The sequence below is a fragment of the Cyanistes caeruleus genome, chromosome 15 (genome assembly GCF_971803275.1).
Source record: "Cyanistes caeruleus chromosome 15, bCyaCae1.hap1.1, whole genome shotgun sequence".
Classification (NCBI taxonomy): Eukaryota; Metazoa; Chordata; class Aves; order Passeriformes; family Paridae; genus Cyanistes; species Cyanistes caeruleus.
The window spans coordinates 3,324,169-3,348,981 of record NC_141715.1 but is presented as its reverse complement, the minus strand read 5'-3'; the positions used below and the strand labels follow the sequence as shown (position 1 = coordinate 3,348,981).

At 58.9% G+C, this 24,813-nt stretch overlaps 3 protein-coding genes across 6 annotated transcripts; all 3 read right to left on the bottom strand.

Annotated features, from left to right (window-relative positions):
- Nucleotides 1–176: 176 nt before the first annotated feature.
- On the bottom strand, nt 177–15,211 carry GRK6 (G protein-coupled receptor kinase 6). 4 transcript variants are annotated; one of them, XM_086851847.1, is made up of 16 exons: nt 15,108–15,211; nt 11,981–12,076; nt 9,397–9,509; nt 9,019–9,096; nt 8,717–8,817; nt 7,394–7,486; nt 7,026–7,089; nt 6,292–6,432; nt 5,436–5,626; nt 4,638–4,675; nt 4,419–4,508; nt 4,124–4,332; nt 3,753–3,890; nt 3,387–3,524; nt 3,117–3,251; nt 177–2,344 (listed from the first exon to the last, which is right to left on the bottom strand). In XM_086851847.1, exons 1-16 carry the CDS (start codon nt 15,157–15,159, stop codon nt 2,339–2,341), a joined length of 1,683 nt encoding a protein of 560 aa, XP_086707973.1. In that variant the 5' UTR covers nt 15,160–15,211; the 3' UTR covers nt 177–2,338. The 4 variants fall into 4 exon arrangements, with proteins under 4 accessions (XP_086707973.1, XP_086707971.1, XP_086707974.1 ...); XM_086851845.1 differs by having other exon boundaries at nt 177–1,614; XM_086851848.1 differs by having other exon boundaries at nt 177–1,614; nt 5,436–5,580; nt 6,303–6,432.
- Nucleotides 15,212–18,304: 3,093 nt separating this feature from the next.
- Nucleotides 18,305–19,540, bottom strand: LOC111945909 (alpha-2Db adrenergic receptor-like). Its single transcript, XM_023948538.2, has one exon. It carries the CDS (start codon nt 19,478–19,480, stop codon nt 18,452–18,454), a length of 1,029 nt encoding a protein of 342 aa, XP_023804306.2. The 5' UTR covers nt 19,481–19,540; the 3' UTR covers nt 18,305–18,451.
- A 781-nt stretch (nt 19,541–20,321) lies between these two features.
- Nucleotides 20,322–24,449, bottom strand: SLC34A1 (solute carrier family 34 member 1). The gene is made up of 13 exons (XM_023935818.2): nt 24,309–24,449; nt 23,977–24,096; nt 23,703–23,885; nt 23,255–23,383; nt 23,034–23,177; nt 22,813–22,924; nt 22,526–22,721; nt 22,242–22,337; nt 22,016–22,115; nt 21,619–21,786; nt 21,348–21,464; nt 21,067–21,191; nt 20,322–20,961 (listed from the first exon to the last, which is right to left on the bottom strand). Exons 2-13 carry the CDS (start codon nt 24,080–24,082, stop codon nt 20,407–20,409), a joined length of 2,031 nt encoding a protein of 676 aa, XP_023791586.1. The 5' UTR covers nt 24,083–24,096; nt 24,309–24,449; the 3' UTR covers nt 20,322–20,406.
- Between the last annotated feature and the right edge of the window lie 364 nt (nt 24,450–24,813).

Sequence of the window (24,813 nt, the reverse complement as noted above, 5' to 3'; positions counted from 1 at the left end):
AGCCAACATCACCGTTTTTGCCCTGGAGAGCAACCCCAGCCCTTCCCCGCAGGACAGGAGCACCAGCAGAGCCCATGGCAGCCCAGAAATGAGGTCCCCACTCCCCTTCTTACAGCCACCAACCCTGTATGGAGCATGACCCCCGTGACACGAGAGCAATACAAGGCACAGTAATCTTTACACTTAACAAAAGGTTAAAAATTTAAATACTCTCTGACTTTAGTGCAAGGCAAGCAAATGATACCACAGGTCCAAGTAGGTGCTCAGCCCCCTTGGGGGGCCTGGCTCAGAATGAGCAGAGGCAGCAGCACACGCACACACGTGTGCACACACACAGAAGGGACAAGTTATTGCTCAGAACACAGCTGGGACAAGTGTACACAAGAGGGGATAGGACAAGCTGAATGGAGAGGTGGGCTGATCCCCACACTGCTCCCCACGGAGGGCTCCTGCCTGTGGGTGCAGGAGCTGTGCTGGCTCCCCAGAAGCCCTGGGGACACACACTAAGAGGGTCCCACTCACTCTAGGGTCACAGCTTCACATGACCCTGGGAAGGGACACTCCCTTTAGCACAGCTTTGCTCTCCAAGAGCAGGGTCCTTTTAAGTGTCTGCTCCTCCACCACTGAGCTGGGCCTGGGGACAGCCACACCCCTGGAATGCACAGGTCTGGAGCTGGTGGAACTGCGCTGTCACCATCCTGCAGCGTGCTGGGGATCACACCAACCCTCTGGCCACAGCAGCAGCAGGTGCCGGGGAGCAGCTGTGTCTCACCGTGCCAGTGGTCTGGAGAGGGGCTCGGGAGCAGCTCACCAGAGCTGGCAGCACATGTGAGATGAGGCAGGAGGCAGCAAGCTCCAGCAGACAGGGACATGAGGACAAGGCAGTGATGCTTGCTGCCAGGACACAACGGGAGACGCTTTGGCACAGCGCTTTCCTGCGCCTCGGGGCTGAGCAATGGACTCCGCTGGAGCCAGGACACCTCAGCACAGCCAGAAAGGTCCAGGAAACATGATTAGACACCTCAAGGCACAGAAGGCCTCTGTCCAGGACTCCCTGGAACAAAGCTGGGAGCGTCGCTCCTCCCATAGGAGGAGATTTGTGCCTGTGACATGGTGGGGGCAATGCAGGCCCCCACCCATAGATTAAAAACCGACGTGTGATATGTACAGACCGACATATAAATATACATCAAACCTGCGGTGCTGCTTCGGCACCGTGGAATGTGTCAGCAGAGCTGCTCCAGCCTGGCCTCAGCCCACACCAGCACGATCCCTCCCTCCCACTCTGGGCCCGGGACGGGAGAGGCAGCTGGCGGCAGCAGCACCATCCCAAGTGGCAGATTTGGAAGTGTCCGAGTTTGTCTCAGGGCTTGCCCCTGGTCAGAGGCACCTCAGCCCGAGCCGTGTGCTGCTGCCAGCCTTGGAATCATCCTCACAGTCTTCAAATACAGACGTATAAAACTGTAAACAAATCCACTTTGTGGGGCCACTGCGACCGTGTCCTTCAGGCTGGGCACTCGGGAGAGCCAAGGGGGTCCCAGGGGCTGGAGAACAGTCTGTGCTCTACAGCCGGGTGGGCTCTTCCTCGCTGTCGCTGCAGTTTCCACAACAGTCCTGAAGTCAGAAGGGCAAGGAGAAGGAGAGGGAGGGAGAGAGGAGCACAGCAAGCAGAGGGTGAGCATGGTCACACAACCCAGCCTACAGCTGCCCTCTGGCAGGGATGGGCCAGGCCCCCCCCAGCCTGTGTGCAGGAGAGCTACATGGAGGCAAGGGGCTGGAGGGGACCCCCAGACTGCAGAGAACAGTCCAGCTGCATCTGGAGGTTCAGCCCCTGGCAGACAGACTGGTGAGCACACAGCTGGCTAGCTCAGAAGCTGTGAGGAAGCCAGGCTCCAGGGACTGCAGCCACCCAGGGACAGATGCTTGGCCCCGCTCAGGGCTCAGCTGGCCATGAAAGCAGCTCAAGTCCTTTTTGCTGAAATAGGAGTCTTGAGCACGGGGCAATGCCAAACCCTTCACAGTTTCTCAACCCTTCTGTGTGTCCCAGACATCCGGAGAGGAGTGAAGGAAACTTCCCACAGCCCCCTGGGAGCAGAACTCCCAGCAGCGGCAGTGCAGGGGCAACTTTGGCTCAAGCTGAGGGCAAGGCCCCCCCACAAAGGCAGCAAGAGCAGGGATGCTGGATTAGTGGCTCAGGGGGCAGTTAGAACAACAAGCAGGTTGTGCTCTGCCAGGGGAAGGGAATAGGCACTGAAGGATAACACTCCTCTTTCCCAGATCTTGCCATGTCCGAGGGCCACCAGGTATTTCCCTGAGCAGAGCAGCCAGGAGTGACTGCTCACCTCTGGAAAGAGAAAACACGTGGGAAATCACAGCTCAACCCCTTCTACAAACAGCTGCCCATCCTCTGGCAGGTCCTGCCTGCCTCGGGGAGGGCTGGGTATCCCCAGAGCTGGCTCTGGCTAGGGCAGCCCACTGAACTGCAAAGCACAGCTCGGAGCTTGCCAAGGAGCAGGAGTCAGCACCAGGTGGCTGAGTGGGTCCAGAGCCAACCATGCTGGAGTCCTACAGCTGCACACAGCTGCTGAGAGGCAGCAGCCCAGGCTTTGCCAGGCCTGGAAAGAAGGCAAAGACTGTCCTGGGCAGAGGAAACAGGCAGACAAGCAAGCTCACAGCAGCTGCAATACATTTCTGTTCTCCTCATCCCTCAAAAGAGCTGCTCTCTGCCTGGCTCAAGATCTAGCAGAAGTGCTCTACGGAGCCCAGACAGCCTTCCAAGAGCAAGGATTTGTTCAAGGATGACAGGGAGATGATTTAATATTCTAGAGTCTTCAGCATCCCTCTGCCTGGGCGATTCCAGCATGTTTAGCCAGGACACTCCTTCCCAGCCCCCTTGATTCCCCCTGCACAGGGAGTGCCAGCCAGGCAAGGGCTGGCTCCCTGCAGCCTTGCACAGGGGTCCCTGAAAGCCCTAGGGTCTGGCCACCCAACACTAGGGGAGACTGCTCGCTGCCCTCTCGTGCCCACCTCCCTGCCAGACCTGCCTGGCACAGGCAGGAGCAGGATCACTGTTGCTGGGAGACTGGCTGGGGAGGAAACGCTGGGCAAACCCTTACCTGTCTGCTGAACAAGCGCTGGAGTAAGCCTTTTTTGGGCTGTGGAGAAGGCTGCCCTTTCCAGTCCAGGTCTGGGGGCACTGTGCCATCTGTGCTAAAGACATTCAGCTCCTTAAAACACTCTGTCTCGATCATCTGGAAGGGAGAAAAGAAGGCTGCAGCAACTGCCACATGGAGCCCATCACCAAGGGCCCAGCAGAGCACGAGAGCAGTGGGGACAGCACAGGGACACTGCCCTCAGCCGTGGCAAAAGCAGGAGCAAAGACCTACCTCATTCTGCCAAGGAATGGGCACACTCCCCGTGGCAAATTTCTGGTAAAAGTCGTTGTCTGTGGGCTCCAGCTCCACTCCTTTCACCGTGGAGAACTGCTCGATGTCCAGAACATCCTTGCAGTAGATGGCCTGGGGCTATGCAGCACAAAAATTGCTCTAATGCCAGGCTCCACCTTGATGTCACCACCTCCAACTGCTGCTCATGGCCAAGCCAAGGCCACCTCTCCCTGCAGCCCAGAACTTGCTGGACCCCTGTTCTGCCAGGAGCAGGGAAGAGGATGGGCCCCATCTCCCCATGCCAGGGTTCCCTCTTCTCTTGACAGCACCAGTGACTGAAAAGGTAAGGAACAGATGGGCACTTACATCTGGCTTGAAGGGAGGGTCCAGCATGCCGGCTTCCAGCCTCCTGAAGTTGAGGTGCTTGAAGAGAGGGTGTTCCTTCACTTCCTTGGCCCCAGCTCCTCGGCACCCCAGGCGCTCCAAAGGGTCTTTGCACAGGAGCTGTGACACAAAGGAAATCAATGTCCTGGGTGAAGGGTGTGATGTGCAAGAGCAGGTCTGGGTTCCTGCAGTGTGTTCTAGGGAGAGCACAGGCCCGCTAGGCAAGGAATGAAGGCACTCTGAACCCTTCTGTGCTGCCTTATCAAGGACAAGGGAAGCTGGCTGTCCTCTGCAGGGAGCAGCCCTGATCACAGACGTGGTGGGAGTGAAGGGACAGGGCTGCACAGCCGTACCATGGTGCAGAGGGAGCGGGCACAGGGCGAGAACTTCTCCGAGTACTCCTCCTGCACTTCCTTCACCAGCCGCTCCACCTCCTCCCGCTTGATCTTCTTCTTGCGCTGCTGGAAGGGGGACTGGCCCTCGATCATCTCGTACACCAGGCAGCCCAGAGCCCACCAGTCCGGGCTGAACGTGTAGCGCTCGTTCTTCACCACCTCCGGAGCTGCAGAGGAGCAGGTGTGAGGGATGTGTGAGGGCAGGGAGAGCACAACTTTGGAACCATTTTTTGCTTAAACCAGGGTCACTTACCCATGTAGCCAACTGTCCCCACCCTGCCCTTGATTGTTTGGCCCTCTGGCACATGCACAGCTAGTCCCAGGTCTGAGATACGGATGTGACCTGCATAGAGGAGGGGACAAGGTAACACGAGAAAGTCAGGGGGCAGTGTTTGAAGCTGCCAGAAACACAGGGTAACCCTGGTTCAAGCAGAGTAAGAAAAAACTCAGCTCCTCTTGACCCTGCACTCACCATGGTCATCCAGTAATATGTTCTCTGGCTTCAGGTCCCTAGGAGGGAAGGGACTTGATTAGCAAGGAACCTGTTGTCAAAGCAAAGGACACAAGCAACAGCCACATCTCAACAAGTCACAGATAAGCAACTTTAGGATGCAATGCCCCTGCCTCGGGCACAGAGATAACCTTCCCCTCACCCTCTGCTCCAGAGCTGACCCTGCAAGCTCTCCCCTCCTGGGCAAGAGGTGCAAGACAGCAACCTTCAACCCTCTGCAGTGAGCCTGAGGATGGGGCTCCCTCTTTGCAGGCTCAGAACTCACTATGGGGCAAGCCATGCAAGTGAGAAGGAGCAGAGGCTTCTCTGCTTATCCTGCCCCAGGGCAAAGTAGGACCAGAAGGGATTTCCTGGCCTGTGTTTAGCCATGCTATCCTAACACTGCATCACGCCCCTGTGAGTACAATCAATTTGTTTTCCCTTCTTCCCAGCTCTTGAGCACGTTGGGGCAGCCTACCCTCCTTTGTTCTAGTGTCAATACTGCCCAGGGAGTTCAGTGCCTGCCCTGAAACATTCATAGCATGATCACATCCTGTTCTTGGCGATCATTTACCAGCACAAGGAAGCCAAGCTAAGGTCTCCCTTTCCCCCACAAGATCAGCTTTCTGTTGCCAATTCCTCTCACTCAGCTCTGTGCTGCTTTCAAGCCTGAGTTTATTTTCTTGAGCACACAGACCCAGCTGGGCTGGTAAGAGCAGCAGGAACTCTTGCTGCTGCAGGCCCTACAAGCTCTCCCAGCAGGGATCAGGCAGCACGAACCTGTACACTATCCTCTCCTGGTGCAAGTCCTCAAGGCCACAGCAGATCTCAGCAGCATAGAAAGCTGCCCGGGGCTCCTCGAAACCAGCCTCTCCCATGTGGTAGATATGGAACTTGAGGTCCCCTCCATTCATGAGGGTCAGCACTAGGCAGAGAGCATCTTTAGTTTCATATGCATAGGCTAAGCTCACCTGCAATTCAGGGCAGAAAGGCTGTTAGAAGACACAGCTGGAAGAGGGAGGTGCCCACACTCCCATGGACACTTTGCCACCCAAGCAGCCATTCACAGGCTCGGGGCTGGGCCTTTGCCAGCAGAGGAGGAACTCTGTGAACCCAGGGAGGAGATGGCAGTACCCAGCAGTCCCAGCACACCCCCAGCTTTCCTTGGACAGGGAGGACAGTTTCCCCAAGCCAAAGCTGCTTTCTCCCAGGGGCAGGCAGCACTCAACAGCAACACTGGGGCAGCATCTGATGAACCCTCTGCAAAGGGAGGTTCAGGCTTTCCACACCTCACTGCACCAAGGCAGAGATCCCAATCACACAGCTCCTCCCCACCCCACTGTCTGGAGAGACAGTTCTCACTGTTTACTTGTGCCCCAAAAGTCACAAAGGCGCCTGTAACACAGACGGATGTTTGGGACTGACTCTGGGGGCATTTACAGCATGTTGTGGAGGCAGTAAAGGTCCTGCCACACCCCAGCCTTGGGAGACATGTGCAACCACCAGGATCTTGCACCATGGGCAGAGTTTGCTCCTGCCTCTCCGCTCCAGGTGAGGAGCACAGAGGTGCCAGGCTGGCTGGTTGGAGGAAGAATCCAGCATCACAGCAAAGTGAGAGCAATTCCTATGTACTTACTACAAACCTACTGTTCACTTTTTCCAGGATCTGTTTTTCATTCAGGGCCATGGCTTCTCCTTTCCTCTTTTTGATCCGTTTCTTCTCCAGTTTCTTGCAGGCATACATCTTCCCTGTGGCACGCACTTGGCAGGCACACACCTGGAGGGAGGACAAGGCTCAGCACCCTCCCACTGCCATTCCCAGAGCAGGGGTTTAGGTTCTGCTCTCAGGAAGAGGCACAGGAATGCAAAGAAGCCCATTGTCAAATCAAAGACACAGGTAATAGTGACAGCTCCAGATGTTACAGAGAAGCAGGAGCCAGCTGTAATGCCTCTAACACGTTTAGCAGCACCATGGCTGGTGCCTGGGAAGACAGAAGGCCACTCCATAAACAGAAGGAAGCCTGGCAGGAAGTTTACAGGAGTGCAGTTTGCTTTGTCAAGACACAGGGAACAGATCTGACTCTGCCCAGTTAGCAGCAGGCACTACAGGGCTCATGCTACCAACCCTGCACAACACCTCCCACACCTCCAGCACCTGGAGAGAGGTGAGCTCCTGCCTCTCAGGGAGAGCTGACAGGTCACAAAACACAGCCCAGCATGGAGTCCCCACAGCCCACACAGCCAGCAGCACCTGCCTCCAGGCGCTGGAGCAGCTTGTGGCACCCTGATGGCCAACCCAGCTGTGCCTCTGGCAGCAGGCAACAGTGGCTGCCTAGTACCCTGAACACAGAGGAAATGGTGGTTACTCACCTCCCCAAAACCGCCCTTACCCAGCACACGGTACTGGCGGAAAGTGTTTTTGGTCACTGGCTGCCTGTGAGAGAAAGGAAAACAATGTGAGATGTGAACAATGATTCAGGAGGGACTGAAGACCAAACCACCTGATGCCCTGGACTGACTGATTGTGGCTCACCCCAAACCCCTGCTAAACTGGGCCTTGCTTTGCTGTGAAGCAAGCAAGGTTGGGCTGCTGCTGGTGCCAGTAAAGGGCCCTGAGGGACAGCAAAGGCCAGGCTCTTGGCTCCTGCCAGGACCCAGATTGGGAAGGAGCCCCAAGGAGCCCTCAGGCAGGCTGTGTGAGGAGTGTGCAGGTTTCCCAGAGGTGAGGGGAGCATTACCGTTCCAGCCATTTCCACTGCAGGAAGCGGTTGAAGTACAAGCTGTCGAGGTAGTCGGCAAAGGGAGCCACGCTCAGGTAGTCGTGGATAAGCCTAGGAGAGAGCAGAGCCAGCATGGTTCCTGAGAGCTGATCACAGCCTTGGAAAAAGCCAGCAGTCCCAGGAAAGAGGAGGTGAACAGCCCCAAAAGACTGTTTACTTTGCCATCCCTCACCCAGCCTGGTGCTGAATTGCACACATAGTCCTGGCCCAGAAAACCCCGCTCCGTGCTAAGCCTGATGCAAAAGGAAGGTGCGTTGGAGGTACCACCATGACAAATGCAGCGCCCTGGGACCCGGCTGGCACTGCTAATTGTGGTCTCTTGGCACCAGCCAGGGCTGCAGGACAAAGGGAAACAATGGGACTCTGTAATTGCCCCTCTGCTCACAGGGCACACAGGCTGTAATCAGCTGCTAGCAACATTCAGCACCAGGCGCTGAGCTGTTCACTATCAGATGAATATCCAGCACAAAAGGCCACAGGGGATCCCACTCAAGAGAGCTAACTGCCTCAGAGAGCTGTGCCAGGGCTGCCCAGTGGAGTGAGGAGCCTTAGACACAGTGTCTAGACTGGAAACACGCATCAAGGAGAAGCGGATGGGCTCTCCCCTTTCAGAGCTTGCCAAGAGCAGGCAGGGCCCAGCCCGGAGGCTCTGCATTCAGACACGACTCTGGTTACCACACACGGAGCTAACACTCCCCAGAAGACTGCAGCAAATGTGCTGCCACAGCCCTGCACTCAGTTAGGCAACAAGCTCCAGCTCCTGTGCAGGGAGGGGTGAGGCTGCAAGCCCGGCTTGCCCAAGAGCTTCCGCTTCACGCCCGGAGCCAGGACCTCGGCCACTGCTTCTGTGATGGGAACAGAGGTGACCTTAGACCCCTGCAGCAACAGCCAGGGTAACTCAACCACAACAGCCACTTCTGCAGCCAGCAGGACAGGACAGCTGGCACAGACTGCTGCTATCAGCTCAGCTCGGCAGGAACCTACAACACCCTGGCACAACACTGGGAATAGCATTGGTACAGGGTCTTCCCAAATGGCAACTCCAGCTGGGAGGACAGACAGAGGTTTCTGCAGCAGCTTGTGGCTCCCAGAGCACAAGATATCCTTGTGCTCGCTTTTCTGGAGCTGCACTGCAAACTGCTGGCCCAAAACTCCCCAGGCCCCAGCCTTAGCAGCAGCTCTCACTCTCCCAGAGGAAAGGACCACAGGGGACAAGGTGAGTCAGCTGCAGCAGCATTCCCATGACATGTGTGACCTGCAGGTACAGCCCCTTCAACTTACTTAGTGCATTCCTTGAAAAGCTCCTTGGAAGGTTCCTGCTCCAGCCTCTCACAACAGGCATCCACCAGTTGTGAGGGAACTTCAGGCACATGGTCCTCACTCTGGGGACAAAAGGATGGAGTCAGACAGAGGGAGCAGAGTCCAAGGGTCCTGCCTTAGGGTCAGTGGGCAAAGCAGTGTGGCAGCTTGTGAGGTGGTGTGGTGGCTCAGCATGTTTGCTGTGGCAGGACATGGGCAATGTCAGCTGCTGGCTTTCCAACTGTTCTACCTTTGCAGGCAGCAAACACGACCCTCTTACTCACATTTGGCTTCAAGTACTTTTCAATCAGGTGCTGCCCACACTCTTTCCTCTTCTCATCTGGAGCAACTTCGTACCCTGCCTGGAGAGTACAGTGTGAGGGTCAGGTCCAGCCAGAAACCCAGCCTTGCTACTGGGCAACAGCTGTGGAGCAGCAACAAACTCTGCCCAAAGTTTCCCATACTCTTCTTGAAAACCAGATCTCCAGCAAACATCTCCCTAAGCAAAGGCCCAGCCCTATCTGTGCTCCAATTCACAAGTTTTTCCTACAGGAAAACCCAATGTGCCCAGAAGTACCTGCTGGAGCACCCAAACAGTTCGTGCCCAGGGTGTCAGAACATCCCTGTCTCCCCCAATGAAGCCTGACAGGCTTTGCTCTTACCACGGCGTCCAGGAACTTGACACAGCGTGAGAGCTCGGAGCGTGTCTCGCAGAACTGCCGGAAGAGCATGTGCCCAATGGGCTGCTTCTCGCACAGGCTGTGGTAGTCCCGCTCTGCAAACGAGGAGAAGGTCACGCTGCCAAATCCCAAAGGAGCAGTCCCAGCCCACTGCCCTGGCCAGGCAGCAGTGGGGGTACTGTGACTCCTCAGCTGGGCTGCTGACAGGTCCCACCAGCCAGAGACTCCCAGGAGAGTAAAGTGTATCCAGTGGGATGAGGGACTTTGTTCTGTTCAGCCTGAACCTCTTGTTCCCAGCCAAGGACCTCCATATCAGCTGCTTGCCTGAAGGCTCTCTCCTCTCTCCACAGACCAACTACTCCAGACACACAACTTTCCTTGGAACTTGAGGAACACACCAAGCTTATCTCAAGGCAGATCTTCCAGGCCAAGAGTTGTTCTGATGACTCCTTCAAACCACTTGTGTTCACAAAAGCCCTGCTGGAAGCAGCAGCACCAAAATGGGAGGCACCATTCCCACAGATGCCTTGTTGATGTGCACACAGCAGTCAAAACTCCCCACTCCATGGGACAACCACTTTCTTGGACATCAACTCTTGCAGATTCCTTCTACACTTCTCTGAACTCTGGCATCCCAAGCACAAACCCCTTTGACTATCCAGAGCACTTCCAGTTCTCTGCTTTTTTCCTCCCCTTCCACTCATGAGATGTTGTCTGGTCACAGGCCAGAACACATTTCTGTGACAGCCACTGCCACTGAGGGCTGGGGGCTGCCTGCAGTGCAGATGTGCAGCCACCCAGGGGATCCCAGCACTGGGTACTCCCAGCCTTCCCCTCCCTGTGCAGCAGTTTCTCCCGAGGAAGCTGCAGCTTCCTGAGGGTGCAGGAGAGTGCAGAGCCAGGCGGGCTGTGGTGGGGGAGGAGGTGGCCTCACCAGCTCTGCCGCACCAGCCGGTTTCCTTGTGTCTGCAGGGGAAGGAGTTCCCTTCAGCTGGGGAGGACCAGAATTTGTTGTCGGCGAGATCACAAGCTTTTGGCTGCCCTGGTCGCTGCCCAGGCTCACACAAGGTTACTCCCTGTGGTCAGGGCACAAAAAGCTTAATTCTGCAGTGGGCAACCAGCCCACCGTGCCCACGGTCCTGCCAAGACTCTGGAATAGGAAAGAAACTCCTTTCCAGCAGGCAATGAGGTGAAAAGAGAGACACCCCAGCCAAAGAGTGCCCAAGCACAAGGAACAGGGTCATCTCTCCCATGGGAAAACCAAGTGAAGCTGCTGCCACCTGGGTCAGAGCACTTCTCACGTGCCTCTCTGAGGGGAAGTGAGACACGGGTGGTGACAGCCAGTGGCTGGGAAGGACTTGCTTCCCAAATCTTCACAAGGTCGCTGTCCTGGATAGCAGCACAGCAGACACAGAGACCACCAGCACTCAATGCTGGCAAATGCGTGAAGTTCAGTGCTGGAAAACATCATGACAGCCACAGGAAGGGTGGCTGCAGGCATAGGATGGACAAAAGCTGAGGGAAAGTTCTGCTGAGGGCACAGCAAGTCAAAGAGGCAGAAAGCAGTTGGATGGTCAAGATGGGAATTGCAAGGAGAGCCAGAGTCCTGTTCAGCACTCAGACCTTGCGCCAGAGAGGCAGCCAACAGCAAATCCAAGGCTGGAGTCTCCATACAGTCACATCTGGCTGTGAAGCCAGCCCTGAGAGATGGTGCAAGGGCTGTGTGGCAGAGGGAGGTGGGGACAGCCTGCATTGGGCTGCTGTGAGCTCGAGGGTTCCAGTGTGGATGAGTGAGATTGACTTTCTCCAAGTACTACAGTTCCATGGGGCCCAAAGGACTGCCAGGACTGGAAAACCTGGGCAGGGCAGAACTGAGAATTTGAGCTGCAGAAACCTCCCAAACCCATTCGTTTCAGTGACACCTGCTCTGAAACAAGGCCAGTGCTGTGCCATTCTCCAGCTGGCAGCTGAATCCGGATTGAAAACTTAAACAAGCTCTCCTCTTCCCAGGAAGCAAAGCACTTGCACTCTCTGTGCCCCAAAACAATTTCACATGATCTCAGGACCAAGCCTGCTGCACAAACAACATTAAAACCATGAAGAGTACAAAGTACAGAATGAAAATGACAGGCCAAGCCCTGCTCAACACCAGTTCTCATCCACTCCACACAGCAAGAACCCAGTTTGCCTGACAAGAGCTACTGCTTGAATGTTAGAAGCTGAGGTCTGTGGAGCTGAGCTGAATCCAGCCAGGGAGAACAGAGAACGTTAGCAGGACCTTTGTTATTTTTACAAAGGCACCCCAGAGTGACACTCCAAAACTCTGCAGCATGGAGCAGGTCTGTTTGCACACAGAAGGTGATGTTCCCCTAGTGAAGCTCATCAGTCTTACACATGTGTGGGTACATGACCAGCCACTTACCTACCTATTATTTCCTCCCCACCCTGAACTCCAAGTAATCCTGGCTGGGATTTGCCCCGTTATATGTCCCTGACACTCAGCTAGGGATGCACAGCTCCCACCCACACACTGGCCCACTGGCTCCCACCAAGCACTGCATCTCACCCAGGGTTTGCCGAAGGTCCTCGCAGAGGCTGATGTGAGGGAACTGCAGCATCTGGCGCCATTTCTTGCTCTTGCCTTTCCGGTTTCCTCCACCACCTGCAGGGCACACAAAATCTGTACCATGAGTCAGGAGGCAAAGGTGTCTGACTGCAGCCTAGCCTGGCCTGAGGAAGGAGCCTCTCTCTAAGTCCACGCAAGAAAAATGAGACCTAAGTGGTACCACCATCTCCTGAAGGGGCAGAAGCCTTGACTGGAAATGGACAGACCAACCTCTGGATGCTGAACAAATCCCAAACAAGAACTTGAACACCTTTCATGATGGGAGAATCCCACCAGGGGCAGGAGAGTCCACAGCCAGAGCAGTTCTTGGCTCCCAGCCTGTCCCTTAGCAGCTCTGCATAAATAATCACCTCTCCAGGCCATGCCCTGCTTGGTGTGAAGCTTTTCCTGGTGCAGTAAAGGTGTTCATGCCATCTATTTATTCCAGACTGATTGCTTACTCCAGGGAGGGGCTCTCAGAGGGAGGACATAAAAACTGGGAGACAGGAATTCCTGCTCTAATCCTGGCTCCACAGACAACCCACTTCATTGCCTGGGGCTCATCACTTCAGTTTCCCACCTGTGAAGTGGGGACACTCCCACCTTTCTCCAGAGATAAACCAGCCTCAGAAAATCCAGATCCAAGAACCAGGTATTATTCCAGCTTCAGCTGCTGGAGTGAATGCCCAGTGCTGTAGGACAGGGTGGGAAAGCTTCTAGATAGACCAAAAAATTTACATCATAGCAAGCACTAAGTACCGATTGCTGGGATCAGCCAACCTCCAGGGATTGCTTTCCCAGTGCCAACACACACAATTTCCCACCTCTCTTTGGAAATCCATTAAATCACCCTGCCAAAGTGGTCAGGCCAAGAGTTGGGCCCAAGGCCCGGCCTTCTGAAATCACAGAGGGGTTGAACATAATTTATCACCTCTTGAGAAACACTTTCATAACACTTTCCTCCACTGCAGATGCAGTTCAGCCCCAAACTCTAGACACAGCTCCCCGGCATCCAGCTCCCTGCGCTGCCGGACGCCCCACACGGACAGGCAGGTGGGATTGGGGCCATCCTGGTCAGCCTCATGCAGTGCCAGCCCCAGGTCCGAGCCCCTGGCACACCGTGGGTCCCTGCACTGCATCTGCCCTGCACCAGCAGCTGGGCCGCACGATTGTACAAACTCAGGAAGGAAGTGACTCAAGGCTAAGCAGGGCTGGAAGAAACCAGCGGCGCAGACACCTTCTTGTCAGCGACAATGAAGCGGATGGGGGCAGCGAAATGAGGGCAGGGGAGGACAGGCCATCCTCACCCCAAGAGAGCTCAAGGAAAGGCAGAGCAAAGCCCCACAGCACCCGGAGGTTGCATTTCCTTGAGTTGTTTGCTTTGAAAGGAGGCTCCAGCGTCCTTCACGCACGGTTCTCCCCCGCCCTCCCAGCACTGTGGCCCCACAGTCCAGCAGGGAGCTGGGCTCCTGCACAGCAACCTCCCAGCACCCCTGGCTGGGGATGGGCCAAGGGGCTGCCTCCACCCAGAGCTCTCCAGAAGCAAGCTTCAGGGCTGGGTGATGGATGAGAGCTGGTCTGCTGTCCCTCTGTCAGGGCAAGAGGGATAAGAACCCTTCACCTTCCCTAGGCCCGATCAAACACAGGGCATGGTTGTGCTGTGGCAGCAGCTGAACGTGGTTGTCAGCAGCTCCTCAGCACATCCCAGCTCAGCTCTGCACTCCCACACCAGCCTAGGAAGCTCCAAAAACGCTGGGCTGGAGAAAGGAACCCAGCCCTGTTGGATCTGGCCTGCAAAATTGCTCTGTCCTATCACAGAAGTTGTCTGAGCTCACCCCAGTGGCCACCACAGCCACAGGTGGGTGAGCCACAGACAGGCAGCACAGACACCTCCGGCTCCCACAGCCCAAGAACCACCTGGTACAAGTGTGTTGTTGAAACGGGGTTGTTTCTGCCTGCAAACTGCCCACTGTTGCCGAGGGAGAGGCACCAGCGGAGCACCAGGAGCACCAGCCGTCCAGCACCTCATGCTGCATCAGTGCCAAAACTCCATTCCCCAAGGGCACAACAGGAGCCAGTCTCTGGGTCACTCTGTGTGAAGCTGGGCCTCGTGCCTGGAGGTCACAAACCCTGCTGCTTGGTTTTGAACCTAACCTTGCCATTATGAACCCAAACGTCATGGTCCACCACGGTTGCTGTGCCAGGAGTACTTACACTTAGCCTGGTTTTTAAGCAGATTGGAAATGTTTCTGCCCGTGCAAATTTAATTTCGCTGCTTTTTGCTCCCACAAATCTAATCTCTGAAGCTCTCTAACTGGATTTCAGTGGGTCTCTCAGATTCCAGGATGGCTCAGTCTGACCAACTGCACACCATGGGACAGGGGACACTGCACTTCCCCACCACATACGTGATCTAATGAACGCATCGATGCCTGGCTGAAGCGGATCTTCTGTGCAAAGCACTAGGATCCTGTGTGAGACATCCCATCCCCTCCTGAGGCTTCTCCACGCAGCTCGCCTGTTGCAGCCCCGTTGCTGGCAGGCTGCATCCCACACGGGGCCCTGGGGTTCAGCGTGGCCCTGGAGCAGCGGGAGCGGTGTGGGCCCGCGGCAGAGCTCCAGGAGCCCCGGAGATGGGGGCCGGGGCTGCTGTGAAGGAGGCGGACGGGTGGGGCTCCCCGCTGCAGTTTCGGGATCGGCCCGTGTGTGGGAAGCAGCAGTTTACCGGACCGAAATAAACTTTTTTTTTTTTCTCCTACAGCACCCAGAGCTGCCTCTCCCCGGTGCCAGAGGAGCTGGAGCAGCCTCTGGAGTGGGCAAGGCGGGCGGAAGATGGGGCGATCTACACCGGAGAGGCAGCGAGATCGCCCGGGAGGGAGATCAACACCCCCGGAGCGAGCACAGCACCGGGCAACCCCCACGCCGGACGGGGGAACCGAATGCCTGTGCTCAGCCCGCGCCGCCGCCTCCCCGCTCCCCGCCAAAGGCCGCGATGCCCCGGGAGGGACCGCCTCGGCCGAACCCCGGGGCGGCACCGCCGGGGCCCGCAGCCCGGGCCTGCCGCCCCGCCGGCTCCGGTGCCGCTCACCTTCGCGGGCCTTGAGCAGGACGGTGTTGGCGACGATGTTCTCCAGCTCCATGGGCCCGGGGGCGCCGCCGCCTCCCGCCGGCTCCGCTCCCCGCGCTCGGCCCGCGCCCGCCGCCCCCCGCCGCCGCCGCCGCGCCCCGCCCCCCGCGCCCCGCCCGGCCAATGCAAGCCCTCGCTCCTCCCGCGCCGCGCTCTCATTGGCACGTCCACTCAGGAAGCCCCGCCCCCTCCGCACGGCCACCGCCCTCCCGTTGGCCCTGTGAGGTGCGGCGGGAGGGGCGGGGCCAGGTGAGTGACGTCATGCAGCGGCCATCGGTAAAGCGCTGCCGGGACGAGGGATCGGGCGCTGATTGGAGGGCGAGATGTCACTCAGAGGGGGCGCCGCGAACTGATTGGGAGAGAGTTAATGGCCCCCACCTCAGGGAGCCCCGCCTCCCACGTCATCTGATTGGGTGTGGAGCTGCCACTCAGCCGCAGAACGAGTCTTAATAGGACATTCTGTGGTGGGTGGGACTGAGCGGTTCCATATAAAGGAGCGCCGGGGGCTTTCTGGAAGCCGTGAGGGTGTACGAAGATCCCTGATGTCGCGGTTGTGGTGCCGTCCCCTCGGGCGTGGATCTCTCTGAGGTGTCCTGTGCTCCCTTGTTGGAACCAGTTACGTGTTTAGGGGAGCCCTCCCCCATTTTTGCAGCCTCAATAAAGTCCGAGCAGCCATGCGTGTTTCTCCGGTGTCTCGGTCAATCCCGGTCCCGGGGTGGGTGAGCCAAGCTCCAGTGCTGTGCCCTGTTTCCGTGGTCACCGCTGCCGTGGAGGTTGATGTTTTTCATCCCCCAGAGCAGCTGACTGTGACAGCTCATGTGCTGTTCTGGTGTTTGAGCTCCCACCAGTTTCTTTCCATCAACTATTTACTCTAAAACCCATTTTTTTAAGCTTATACCAACATTAGCGCCAGCATTACCCTGTGTGAGGAAAAGCTGTGGTATGGGAACCTCTCCCCACCTGATCTGCAGCAAAGCAAAGCTGGTTTCCCTGCACTGCTGGCCTGTACTGCAGCACCCCTTGATGACCTGTCAGCCCCTCAGGTCACCTGCCCATCTCCCTGCCTCTCCTGGGCACAAAACCGCTCCTTAATCTGCTTAAACCAAGTGTCTGCCCTGGCTTTGGAGTGAGGACATCACCTCTGCCTTCGCACGGCTTCTGTCTCTTGCTCTGGCCCGTGGAGATGTCTCCTTCCCAGTGGCTGGTGGCAGCAGGTGTGATGGTGCTGGCCGTGGAGGGGATGATGGGCAGGTCCCTTGACTGCTGTGTGTCAATGGCAGCCTGGGCCCATGGCAGGAGAGAAGGGTTCATGGCTGTAGTGAGGATGATGATAACACAAACTACTCTCAGCACTCACTGTCCATGCAGTTGGTACTGCCTGTGGCCGCTGTGCCCTTCAGCATCCACTGGAAATCAGATGTCATGTCTTCAGGGTATGAATCTGCAGTGATTAGAAGGAGGAGGATGCTTTGCCCTGCCACACCTTGGGGGTAATCTCTCTGTCACTCTGCCTGAAGGGATGAGCTCATGCTGTGAGAGCTCCTCTTTTAGAGCTGCTTTCCTTCCAAAGCTGGCACATGTTTATTTTGAACTTAAAATGAGATGACTGTTTCCATCCATTTCCAGCATTAACCCTTGGGTTGCTATTTTCTGTTTCCTCACACCTGGCATTTTTCAGCACCGTTCCCATCACTGACAAAAGTCATGGACAACAGGAGGCTGCTGGAGCAGCACCAGTGTCCATAGGATCCTGATGTCCCCAACAGATCCAGCAGCAGCTCAGGTGGTGGAGCTGCCACTCTGCTTTTTAGCTCTGTGGAGGGGATGGCTGGAAAGGGAGAGCTGTGTGCTCTCCTGTGTGCCAGGAGAACGGACAGTGCCTGGTACTCTGGCTGGGGCCCTGGGATGCTGCCACAGGGCTGGTACCCCCTGGGAGAGCTGGCCTGGCCAGGTCCCCACTACTTGCCCTCGTCTGGGTATTTTTAGAGGCAAAATGTTGTTTAGTTGTGAGAAAGAGAATGGCGGTGGTAGGAGGGGAAGCTGGGCAGCAGCGATAGGGCAGCTCCTTCCGCAGGCAATGCCTGTGCAGCTCCAACCACTGGGGCCAGACGCCTCCAGGAGTCAGCACTGGGACCCATCCCAAGCCAATTCCACTGGGAACCTCTGCTGACTCCAAAGCTCACACCATGAACCTCCCCACATGGGGCCAGCAGGCACTGTGATCCTCACTGTGATCCCTCCTGGGGATCCTCACTGCTGCGAGTACCCACATCCCATCCAGCATCCCATCCCATCCAGCCCCCCCAGACCCCAGCTGAGCTGCACCCACCCCGACAGGGGCTGGGGGGGCTGGCGGGGGCCAGTGTTCCTTGGGCTCCAGCTCCCAGGCGCCAGCGGCTGTTTTTAGCCAGAAGAAAGTCCAATGTTTTGAGATTTTCTATTTTGAGCAGCAAAGCTGAAGAAGTGGAGCAGCCCCTGACCCCCGGGTGTCTGTGCAGAGCGATGCAGGCAGCCAGGCAGGGTGGGTGTGGGGCAGCTTCTGCCCCCCAAGGGGGATGCGGTTGCCCCCGGGTCTTCGCCCCACAGCTGCCTCTGTGGCCTCTTGCACGTCAGGCTGTGCCGGAGCCTGTTCCCATGCGATCCCATCTCTGACACTCTCCCAAGGGAGAACGGCCTTTCCGGCACTGAGATATCATTCCTCCTTTCCCTCCTGCAGCAAGATCCCAGTCCAGCCCCCAAGCAGGATGTGGGGTGTCCACACCAGACCTGCGACCCTCATTCCCCACCGTGGCTACGTGTGTGCCCTCACAGAGCCCCCGTGACATAGCACAGCTGGCATGTTCCCAGAGGGGACAGCCCCGGCAGAGAGGCTCAGACTGGGCTGCTGTGGTGGCACAGCCAGCTCAGCCCAGTGCTGGTGACACTGCCACGTGGAGGGTTTTGTCTCCTCGCAGCAGCTGTGGGGTCCATCCCCTGCACAAGAGAGTGCGGACATTCATCTGAGAGTGGGGAGGGCTGGTACTCACTGGAGCTGCCACAGCAAGTTGTCACCACCACTGCTGCAAGACATACATGTGGAGTGATGCAGGTGACAAAAGGTGCTGGCAGCTGGTGCTGCTTTTTGGGCTCCCTGGAGGCAGATGCCAGCACCAGGCACAGGCTTTGGTCTCGTTTTATTCAGTCCTGCATTTCCAGAAGCACCTCAAGCTGCACACTGGCACTGCCATCCAAGCTCTGTGGTAGGGCCAGATGCTGTGAGCACTGAGCAGGGTAGGGGGCCACGTCCCCGCTGTCCCAACGGGTCCCTAAGTGCAGTGCCGGCGGGGGACGGCGAGGAGCCGGCGGAAGGCAGCACGGAAGTCCCGGTTGAAGAGGGTGTAGATGAGGGGGTTGACGCTGCTGTTGCAGTAGCCGATCCAAAAGAAGAAGTTGAAGAGGGGCTTGGACACGTGGCAGCCCTTCCCACAGAGAGCCCCCAGGCTGTAGGTGAAGAAGAAGGGGAACCAGCACAGCATGAAGGCCCCCATCACCACAGCCAGCACGACGGTGAAGCGCCGCTCCCTCGCCCGCACCAGCCGGCGGCGGCACAGCAACACGCTCTGGTGCTGGCTCCGGCGCCTCCATCCCGGCATCCCAACTCCCGACACCTTTCCATCACCGCTGGAGGGGCGCGGGGAGCGGGCAGCGAGCAGGGCGGCCGCCCGCCGGGCAGTCAGGCGGTAGATGCGGCAGTAGACGGCGACCATGACGAGGCAGGGGACGAAGAAGGAGGCAGCGCAGGAGGCCAGCACGTACCAGGTCTCCTGGCTCAGCTGGCACTCCCGCCCGGCCGGCCGCGGCCGCAGGAGCGGTGGCAGTGCCACCAGGGCCGCTGCCGCCCACACTGCCCCGATCATGGCCTTCACCCGCCGAGGGCTGCGGCGCAGGTTGAGCCGTGCCGCCCGTGTGACGGCCCAGTAGCGGTCGAGGCTGATGGCACAGAGGTGCCCGATGGACGCGGTGCAGAGCAGCACGTCCAGCGCCAGGTACAGGCTGCACCACAGCCCACCAAAGTACCAGTAGCCCATCACCTCGTTGGCCAGCGAGAAAGGCAGGACGAGGATGGCCACCAGGATGTCTGCCGAGGCCAGGGACACAAGGAAGAGGTTCTGTGGGGCTTGCAGAGCCCGGCTAGTGGAGATGGCCACCACCACCAGAGCGTTGCCCACCAGCGTGGCCAGCAGGACGGACAGGGCGGCCAGCAAGATGAGTCCCGTGGCTGCTGGTGAGTGTGGGGCACTGCCAGCGCCGCTGCTGTTACTGGAGATGTTGGGAAGGGCGCTGGCTGGCTCCATGCTGGCCCGGCCCCTCAAGAAGATAAAGCCCCATGGGGCTTTCCCCCACCCTGCTCACCGGTCCCGAAGCGGCTGCGGCGCAGCCCCAGCATCGCTGAGTCCCCGGAGGGTTCTCCCGGCTGCCTGACTCCTTCACTGACCCGGTCTGGTGGCGAGGTCGTCCTGGCCCAGTGGTTGCCCGGCTGGGCATGCGGGACAGCGGCGGTGCTGGGAAAACAGAGAAGCTCCCACGGCAGCGCTGCTGGCTCTGCTGGTCCCAGTCCGGAGGAGGGCGGGCGGGAAGGAGGGAAGGAGGGAAGGGTGGGCCGATATCATTGGCAGCAACCCAAACATCTGTGGGCAGTGGGAGAAGCTGTTATTGCCACTTAAAGGGCTCCTTTCAGGGTCGCCATGGCAGGAGGGCTCCAGCCACGGGTGCCAGGGTGCCCGGTGGTGCAGGGGCACTGCCCAAGCATGCCGAATCATCATCCTGCTGATCCCAGCCCAGCAGCACCACAGCAGCCCAGCACCTTGCCTGGCTGCCCCGTGCTGTGCCTCGCTCACTGACATGCTGCTGTGGCACACAGTGGGGCACCATGGACCCCACCAGCTCAGCCCTTTGGGGATGAGGCAGGAGCCAGAAGATGCTGCCTGTGACAGCTCAGTACGGGTGGCTACAGACCTCGGGGTTCAGCTGTGGCATCATCACCATGTGTCCTGCAGCACGAGTGTTTGGTGTGCCCCCAGCACCAGCTGGGCTGAGCAATGGTGGTGGGTGGGAAACGGGGAGCCTGGTGGGTGTGGGGTACCTGTGACAGCAGGGTTTGCAGAGGGAGGACCCAAAGAGACACACACAGGGGCGTGGGCGCTCCCCCTTTATTAGAGCCGAGCAGGGACGGTGGGCACCAGCGGCCACAGGAGCAGCAGCCCTGTGTGTGCATTGCCAGCTAGAGCCGTGTGGCACCGTGCGGGAGAGGGCGAGGAGAGCCCACCCGCATGGTGGGGCTGGGCATCTCCTCGGGGTAGGAGAGGGCGGGGTTGTCCAGCCCCAGCCTGGCCTTGTCGCGGGGAGCGCCCTCGTGCTCATCCCAGCCCTCGGGGCTGCGGCAGCGGTCGGTGCAGCACAGGGTGGCCTGGGTGATGACGCGGTCCAGGGGCTGCAGCGAGTGCATCCAGGCGGGGAGGAAATCCCAGGTCTGCAGCCACTTGGGCAGGCGCCCGGGGCTGTGTGCCTGCAGCGCGTTCACCAGCCCGACGAAGAAGAGGAGGCCGAGGAAGGGCGCGCCCACCCCCACCAGCGCCCGCCAGCCCGCCATGGAGATGCCGAAGATGAGGGAGGGCAGCAGGAGGAAGCAGACGATGAGGTACAGCACGGCAAACCAGCGGTACTTGGCCGTGCGCTCGCCCAGCGCCTTGGCCATGCGGATGGGCAGGCGGGTGAAGGGCAGTGGGTACCACAGGAGGATGCCCGAGATGTTGAAGAAGAAGTGGCACAGAGCAATCTGCAAGGATGGCATCCCCATCAGGCCAGGCACGTGGGCTTCCCCCAGCTCCTGCCCTGCCCGGTGACCCCATCCAGCCCAGCCATGGCCCTCGGCTGACTGTACCTGGAAGGAGCTGGCGAGTTTGTCCCCTGGGCTGGCTAGGGCAGCCAGGATGGCAGTGGTGGTGGTGCCAATGTTTGAGCCCAGGGTCAGTGGGTAGGCACGCTCAATGCTGATCACTCCCAGGCCTGTGGGAGAGGCACCCTGTCCATCCCATACCTCCTGGCAGTGCCATGCCCATGCTCTCCCAAGGAGGCACAGCTCCTTTTGTCCCTCTGAGTGCTTTAGCACCCACAGGCCAGGGGATGGCACACGGCAGGGCATGAGGAATGGCTGGGACTCACCGATCAGGGGTGTGATGGCCGAGGTGAAGACAGAGCTGCTCTGCACCACAAAGGTCATCCCAGCACCCACCACCATGGCGAAGTACCCGGTGAGCCAGCTGAGCGGGTGTGGGAGGTCTGCCACAGCATGGCCATGGGCATGGACACAAACAGGGACATGGGCATGGACACATCAGGGCTGGGGGTCAGGGGCAGCCGGGGACAGGTCTGAGGATGGCAGATGGAGATGGGTATGGGTGGCCATGTGGCATGTGGTCCCCATCCTACTCACCAGTGTTGATGACCTTCTGGATGGCTTTGGCCACCTGCCCCTTGAGCAGGGAGTTGAGGAGTTTGACCAGGAGGATGAGGCAGGTGCAGAGCACGACAAGGGACCCGGCCAGCAGCACCAGCCCCACGGCCAGGTCAGGCAGTGGTGTGTCGGTGAAGAGGTGCTCACCTGCCCCACAGCACGGCTGGGCAAGGGGCTGGGGCTGGCCTGGCCCCGCTCACAAACCTGCCCCCACAGACAGCCCCACACCTCGACCCCAGCGCAGCATCTCCCAGCCCTGCCCCACATCATGACTCCAGCACTTCTCCATCATGTGTACAACCCCCAGCCCTTCTTGCACCTTCCCAGCCCCATGCTCTGTGCCACAGCCCTGCCCAAGCCCTCCACACCCACTCACACTTCTGCCTGGTGACGTTGTGAAGGACCTCGATGCCCTTAGTGCTGCAATGGCTGGGGGATGTGCAGTTTGGGGGGCTCCCAGGCCCTGCAGTGGCGATCTGCAGGGAGAAGGTGGGCTACAGCTGCACCACAAAGGTGGGTACCACAGGAGCAGCCTGCCGTTGCCCACCACCCATCCTCTGTGGGATTGTTTGGTGGCCCCAGCAGGGCCACAGGCCCCTCACCTGTGGAGATGCAGGGCCACACCAGACGCGGATGAGGCTCCGGTTGCGCAGGCTCTCGTCCCCTGTCGCGATGCCCGTGATCACAGACTTGTCCAGCTGCAACAACACGCATGTTGGAGAGGGCTAACAGCACCCACGGGCTGGGGACATCTTCACTGGCATGGGGACACCACTGTCAGCCTGGGGACACTTGGATACAGCTGCCATCAAAGGGACACCAGTGCTGGAGACATCACCACCAGCCAGTGGCATACTACGCTGGCAAACATAACAGCTGAGGAGACCTGGATGATGAGCTTGGTGAAGGGCTCTGTGATGATCTTCAGCAGGTCAGGGGCATCCTTCCCGCTGCGGATGTTGAAGGTGGCCACAACCAGGCGGGTGATGTGGTGCAGGTACCCACTCACCACCTCCAGTGGCAGCAGTACCAGCACTGACAGCCAGTTGAAGCAGTCGTGCACCGTGGCACCGGCAAAGGCCCTGTGCAGAATGAAGGAGCCCGTTGGCATGAGGTGGTCCTGAGGAGCAGCCCCCAGCCTCAAAAGTGTCCTCTGACCCATCCAGCTCTCACCGTTTGAACTCACTGCGGTCACCAGCCTGCATGAGGGCCACGATGGTGTTGGTGACCGAGGTGCCGATGTTGGAGCCCATGATGATGGGGATGGCAGAGCGCACCTCCAGCACTGGGGACAGAGAGACCTGCTAGCCTTGTATGGCCCGGCTCAGGGTGACCCCATCCAGCCATCCTCTCCCTCAGCCTCAGGTCCCCAGGAGCCTCATGGGCACACTCACACCCTGAGGAGACCATGCTGACGATGATGGAGGTGGAGGTGGAGGAGCTCTGCACCAGCACGGTCACAAGGATGCCCACCACCAACCCTGCCACTGGATTGGAGAGGATGGCGTTGTCCTTGAAAATGTCCCCCGCCACCTTGCCTATAAGAGAATGTGAGCACAGGCTGCTGGCACTGCCAGTGCCACCAGGTTCCCAGGCATCCCTGCCACCCTGCTACCTCCAGCCAGCTGGAAGGCAGAGCTGAGCACGTCCAGAGAGCACACGAAGAGGTACAGGAACCCAAACATCAGGGGCACCTTTAGAAGGGAGACACAGAAGGACTGGACCCTGGCCCAGCACCCGAGCTCTGTGCAAGACAAGAGAAAGTGTTAAACTCCTGCTATGGCATGGTCCTGGCTCCCCAGGCTCCTACAGCCTTATGCCACTCTCATGGCTCTTGTCACAGATCCCAGGGTCCCCTCCATCTCCTCCCACCCTGGAGTGCCTTGTGCCAGCTCCCCCATTGTCCTCAGCTCTTCCCACATCACCCCAGGACACTGAGGGTCTCTCCACCAGCACTCCCCTCCCATCCTGGCACCCCAAGTACCCCAGGTGCCTCTGTCAGATCTCTGGGGTGTTCCCTAGCCCAGGGGCTGTGAGACCCCCACCACCTCCCCAGGTCTCACCTGGCCTCTGCAGCTCCTCCAAGCCCAGTCGGTGCCCCTGCCAGGACAGCGCGTCCAGCTCGTACCGCTCCCGGCCCTCGCGCAGGCGCCCCGGGGAGCCGGGGCAGGGGAAGCCATGGTCAGGGCAAGGCACAGCACTGACGGTGAAGGGGCAGGTGTGGGCACCCGGCAGCCGGTGCAGAGCTGGGGAGAGAGGGCACCTACGTTACAGCCCCGTCCTTGCCAGAAGCAGAGCTGAGCCAGGTGAGGAAGAGGAGGAGGAAGAGGTGCCTACCTTGGGGGCTGGGGCAGTAGGCGAACTGTGGCCCATGCACAACCCTTCCTCCTCGCACCGGGCAGCGACCGGGCAGGACTGGGCTCTCCGTCCGGTAGGGAAGCATCGCTCCTGCTGAGGCTGAGCAGAGGTGGCCGCGTGTCACCACAGCTGTGTTGCACCAACTGCCACGTCCCCCCAAATCCCTGCAGTGCTGGCACCACTGAGGAGCACCATCCCATCATCTGTTGGTCCCCTGGGCCACCTGCTGCCGCTGTGCCACCCCAGCGAGCTCCCAAAGGGCAGGCAGGGCAGGCAGGAAGGGGACTCCTCCCGCCCAGGGCTCAGCTCACCTGGGGCTGGCCAGGCACTCAGGACAGTGCCACTTCCACATGCCACATCCGCGCGTCCGTCCAGCGAAGTGGCCCTTTATACACAGGCCAAGAGCAAAGTCTAAGGAGCCCCGTGTTGCCCCTCGCCTCCGCTCGCTGCTCACCTCCTCCCCAGAAATTCCTGCAGTTAATGGGTAACCCCCACACACCCCACGTCAGCCGTGGCCCCGGCAGGATGGGGCACGTGCTCCCAGGGTACCGCGGTCCCGGCACTCCCCGCCTCGCCTGCCCGGGGTCTGGGAGAGCCACAGTGATGGGCAAAGGCAGGGCACTGCTGGAGCCCAGTGCCCAAGAGGTGATGCTGGAGGAGCCTCAGCTCTCCATTGTTTGGTGCCTTTGGTTTATCCACTGCATGAGAGGAAGAGGAGGAGGAAGAGAAGGGCTTGCTGCTGGTGCTGCTGGGGCATCCATCACAAATCAGAGGTGAGGCCGTGCACACACATCCAGCACCTTCAGTGCCATCGCA

Excerpts from the sequence above, each read along its gene's own strand:
- SLC34A1 (XM_023935818.2), bottom strand. The coding sequence starts at position 24,082 with ATGCTTCCCTACCGGACGGAGAGCCCAGTCCTGCCCGGTCGCTGCCCG. Across the intron at positions 23,384-23,702 it reads GGAGGAGCTGCAGAGGCCAG|AGCTCGGGTGCTGGGCCAGG; the intron begins GTGAGACCTGGG and ends TGTCTTGCACAG. Across the intron at positions 21,787-22,015 it reads CAACGTCACCAGGCAGAAGT|GTGAGCACCTCTTCACCGAC; the intron begins GTGAGTGGGTGT and ends GCTGTGGGGCAG.
- GRK6 (XM_086851849.1), bottom strand. The coding sequence starts at position 15,159 with ATGGAGCTGGAGAACATCGTCGCCAACACCGTCCTGCTCAAGGCCCGC. Across the intron at positions 4,676-5,435 it reads CAGGAGAGGATAGTGTACAG|GGACCTGAAGCCAGAGAACA; the intron begins GTTCGTGCTGCC and ends CTTCCCTCCTAG. Across the intron at positions 2,345-3,116 it reads AGCGCTTGTTCAGCAGACAG|AGGTGAGCAGTCACTCCTGG; the intron begins GTAAGGGTTTGC and ends TTCTCTTTCCAG.
- LOC111945909 (XM_023948538.2), bottom strand. The coding sequence starts at position 19,480 with ATGGAGCCAGCCAGCGCCCTTCCCAACATCTCCAGTAACAGCAGCGGC.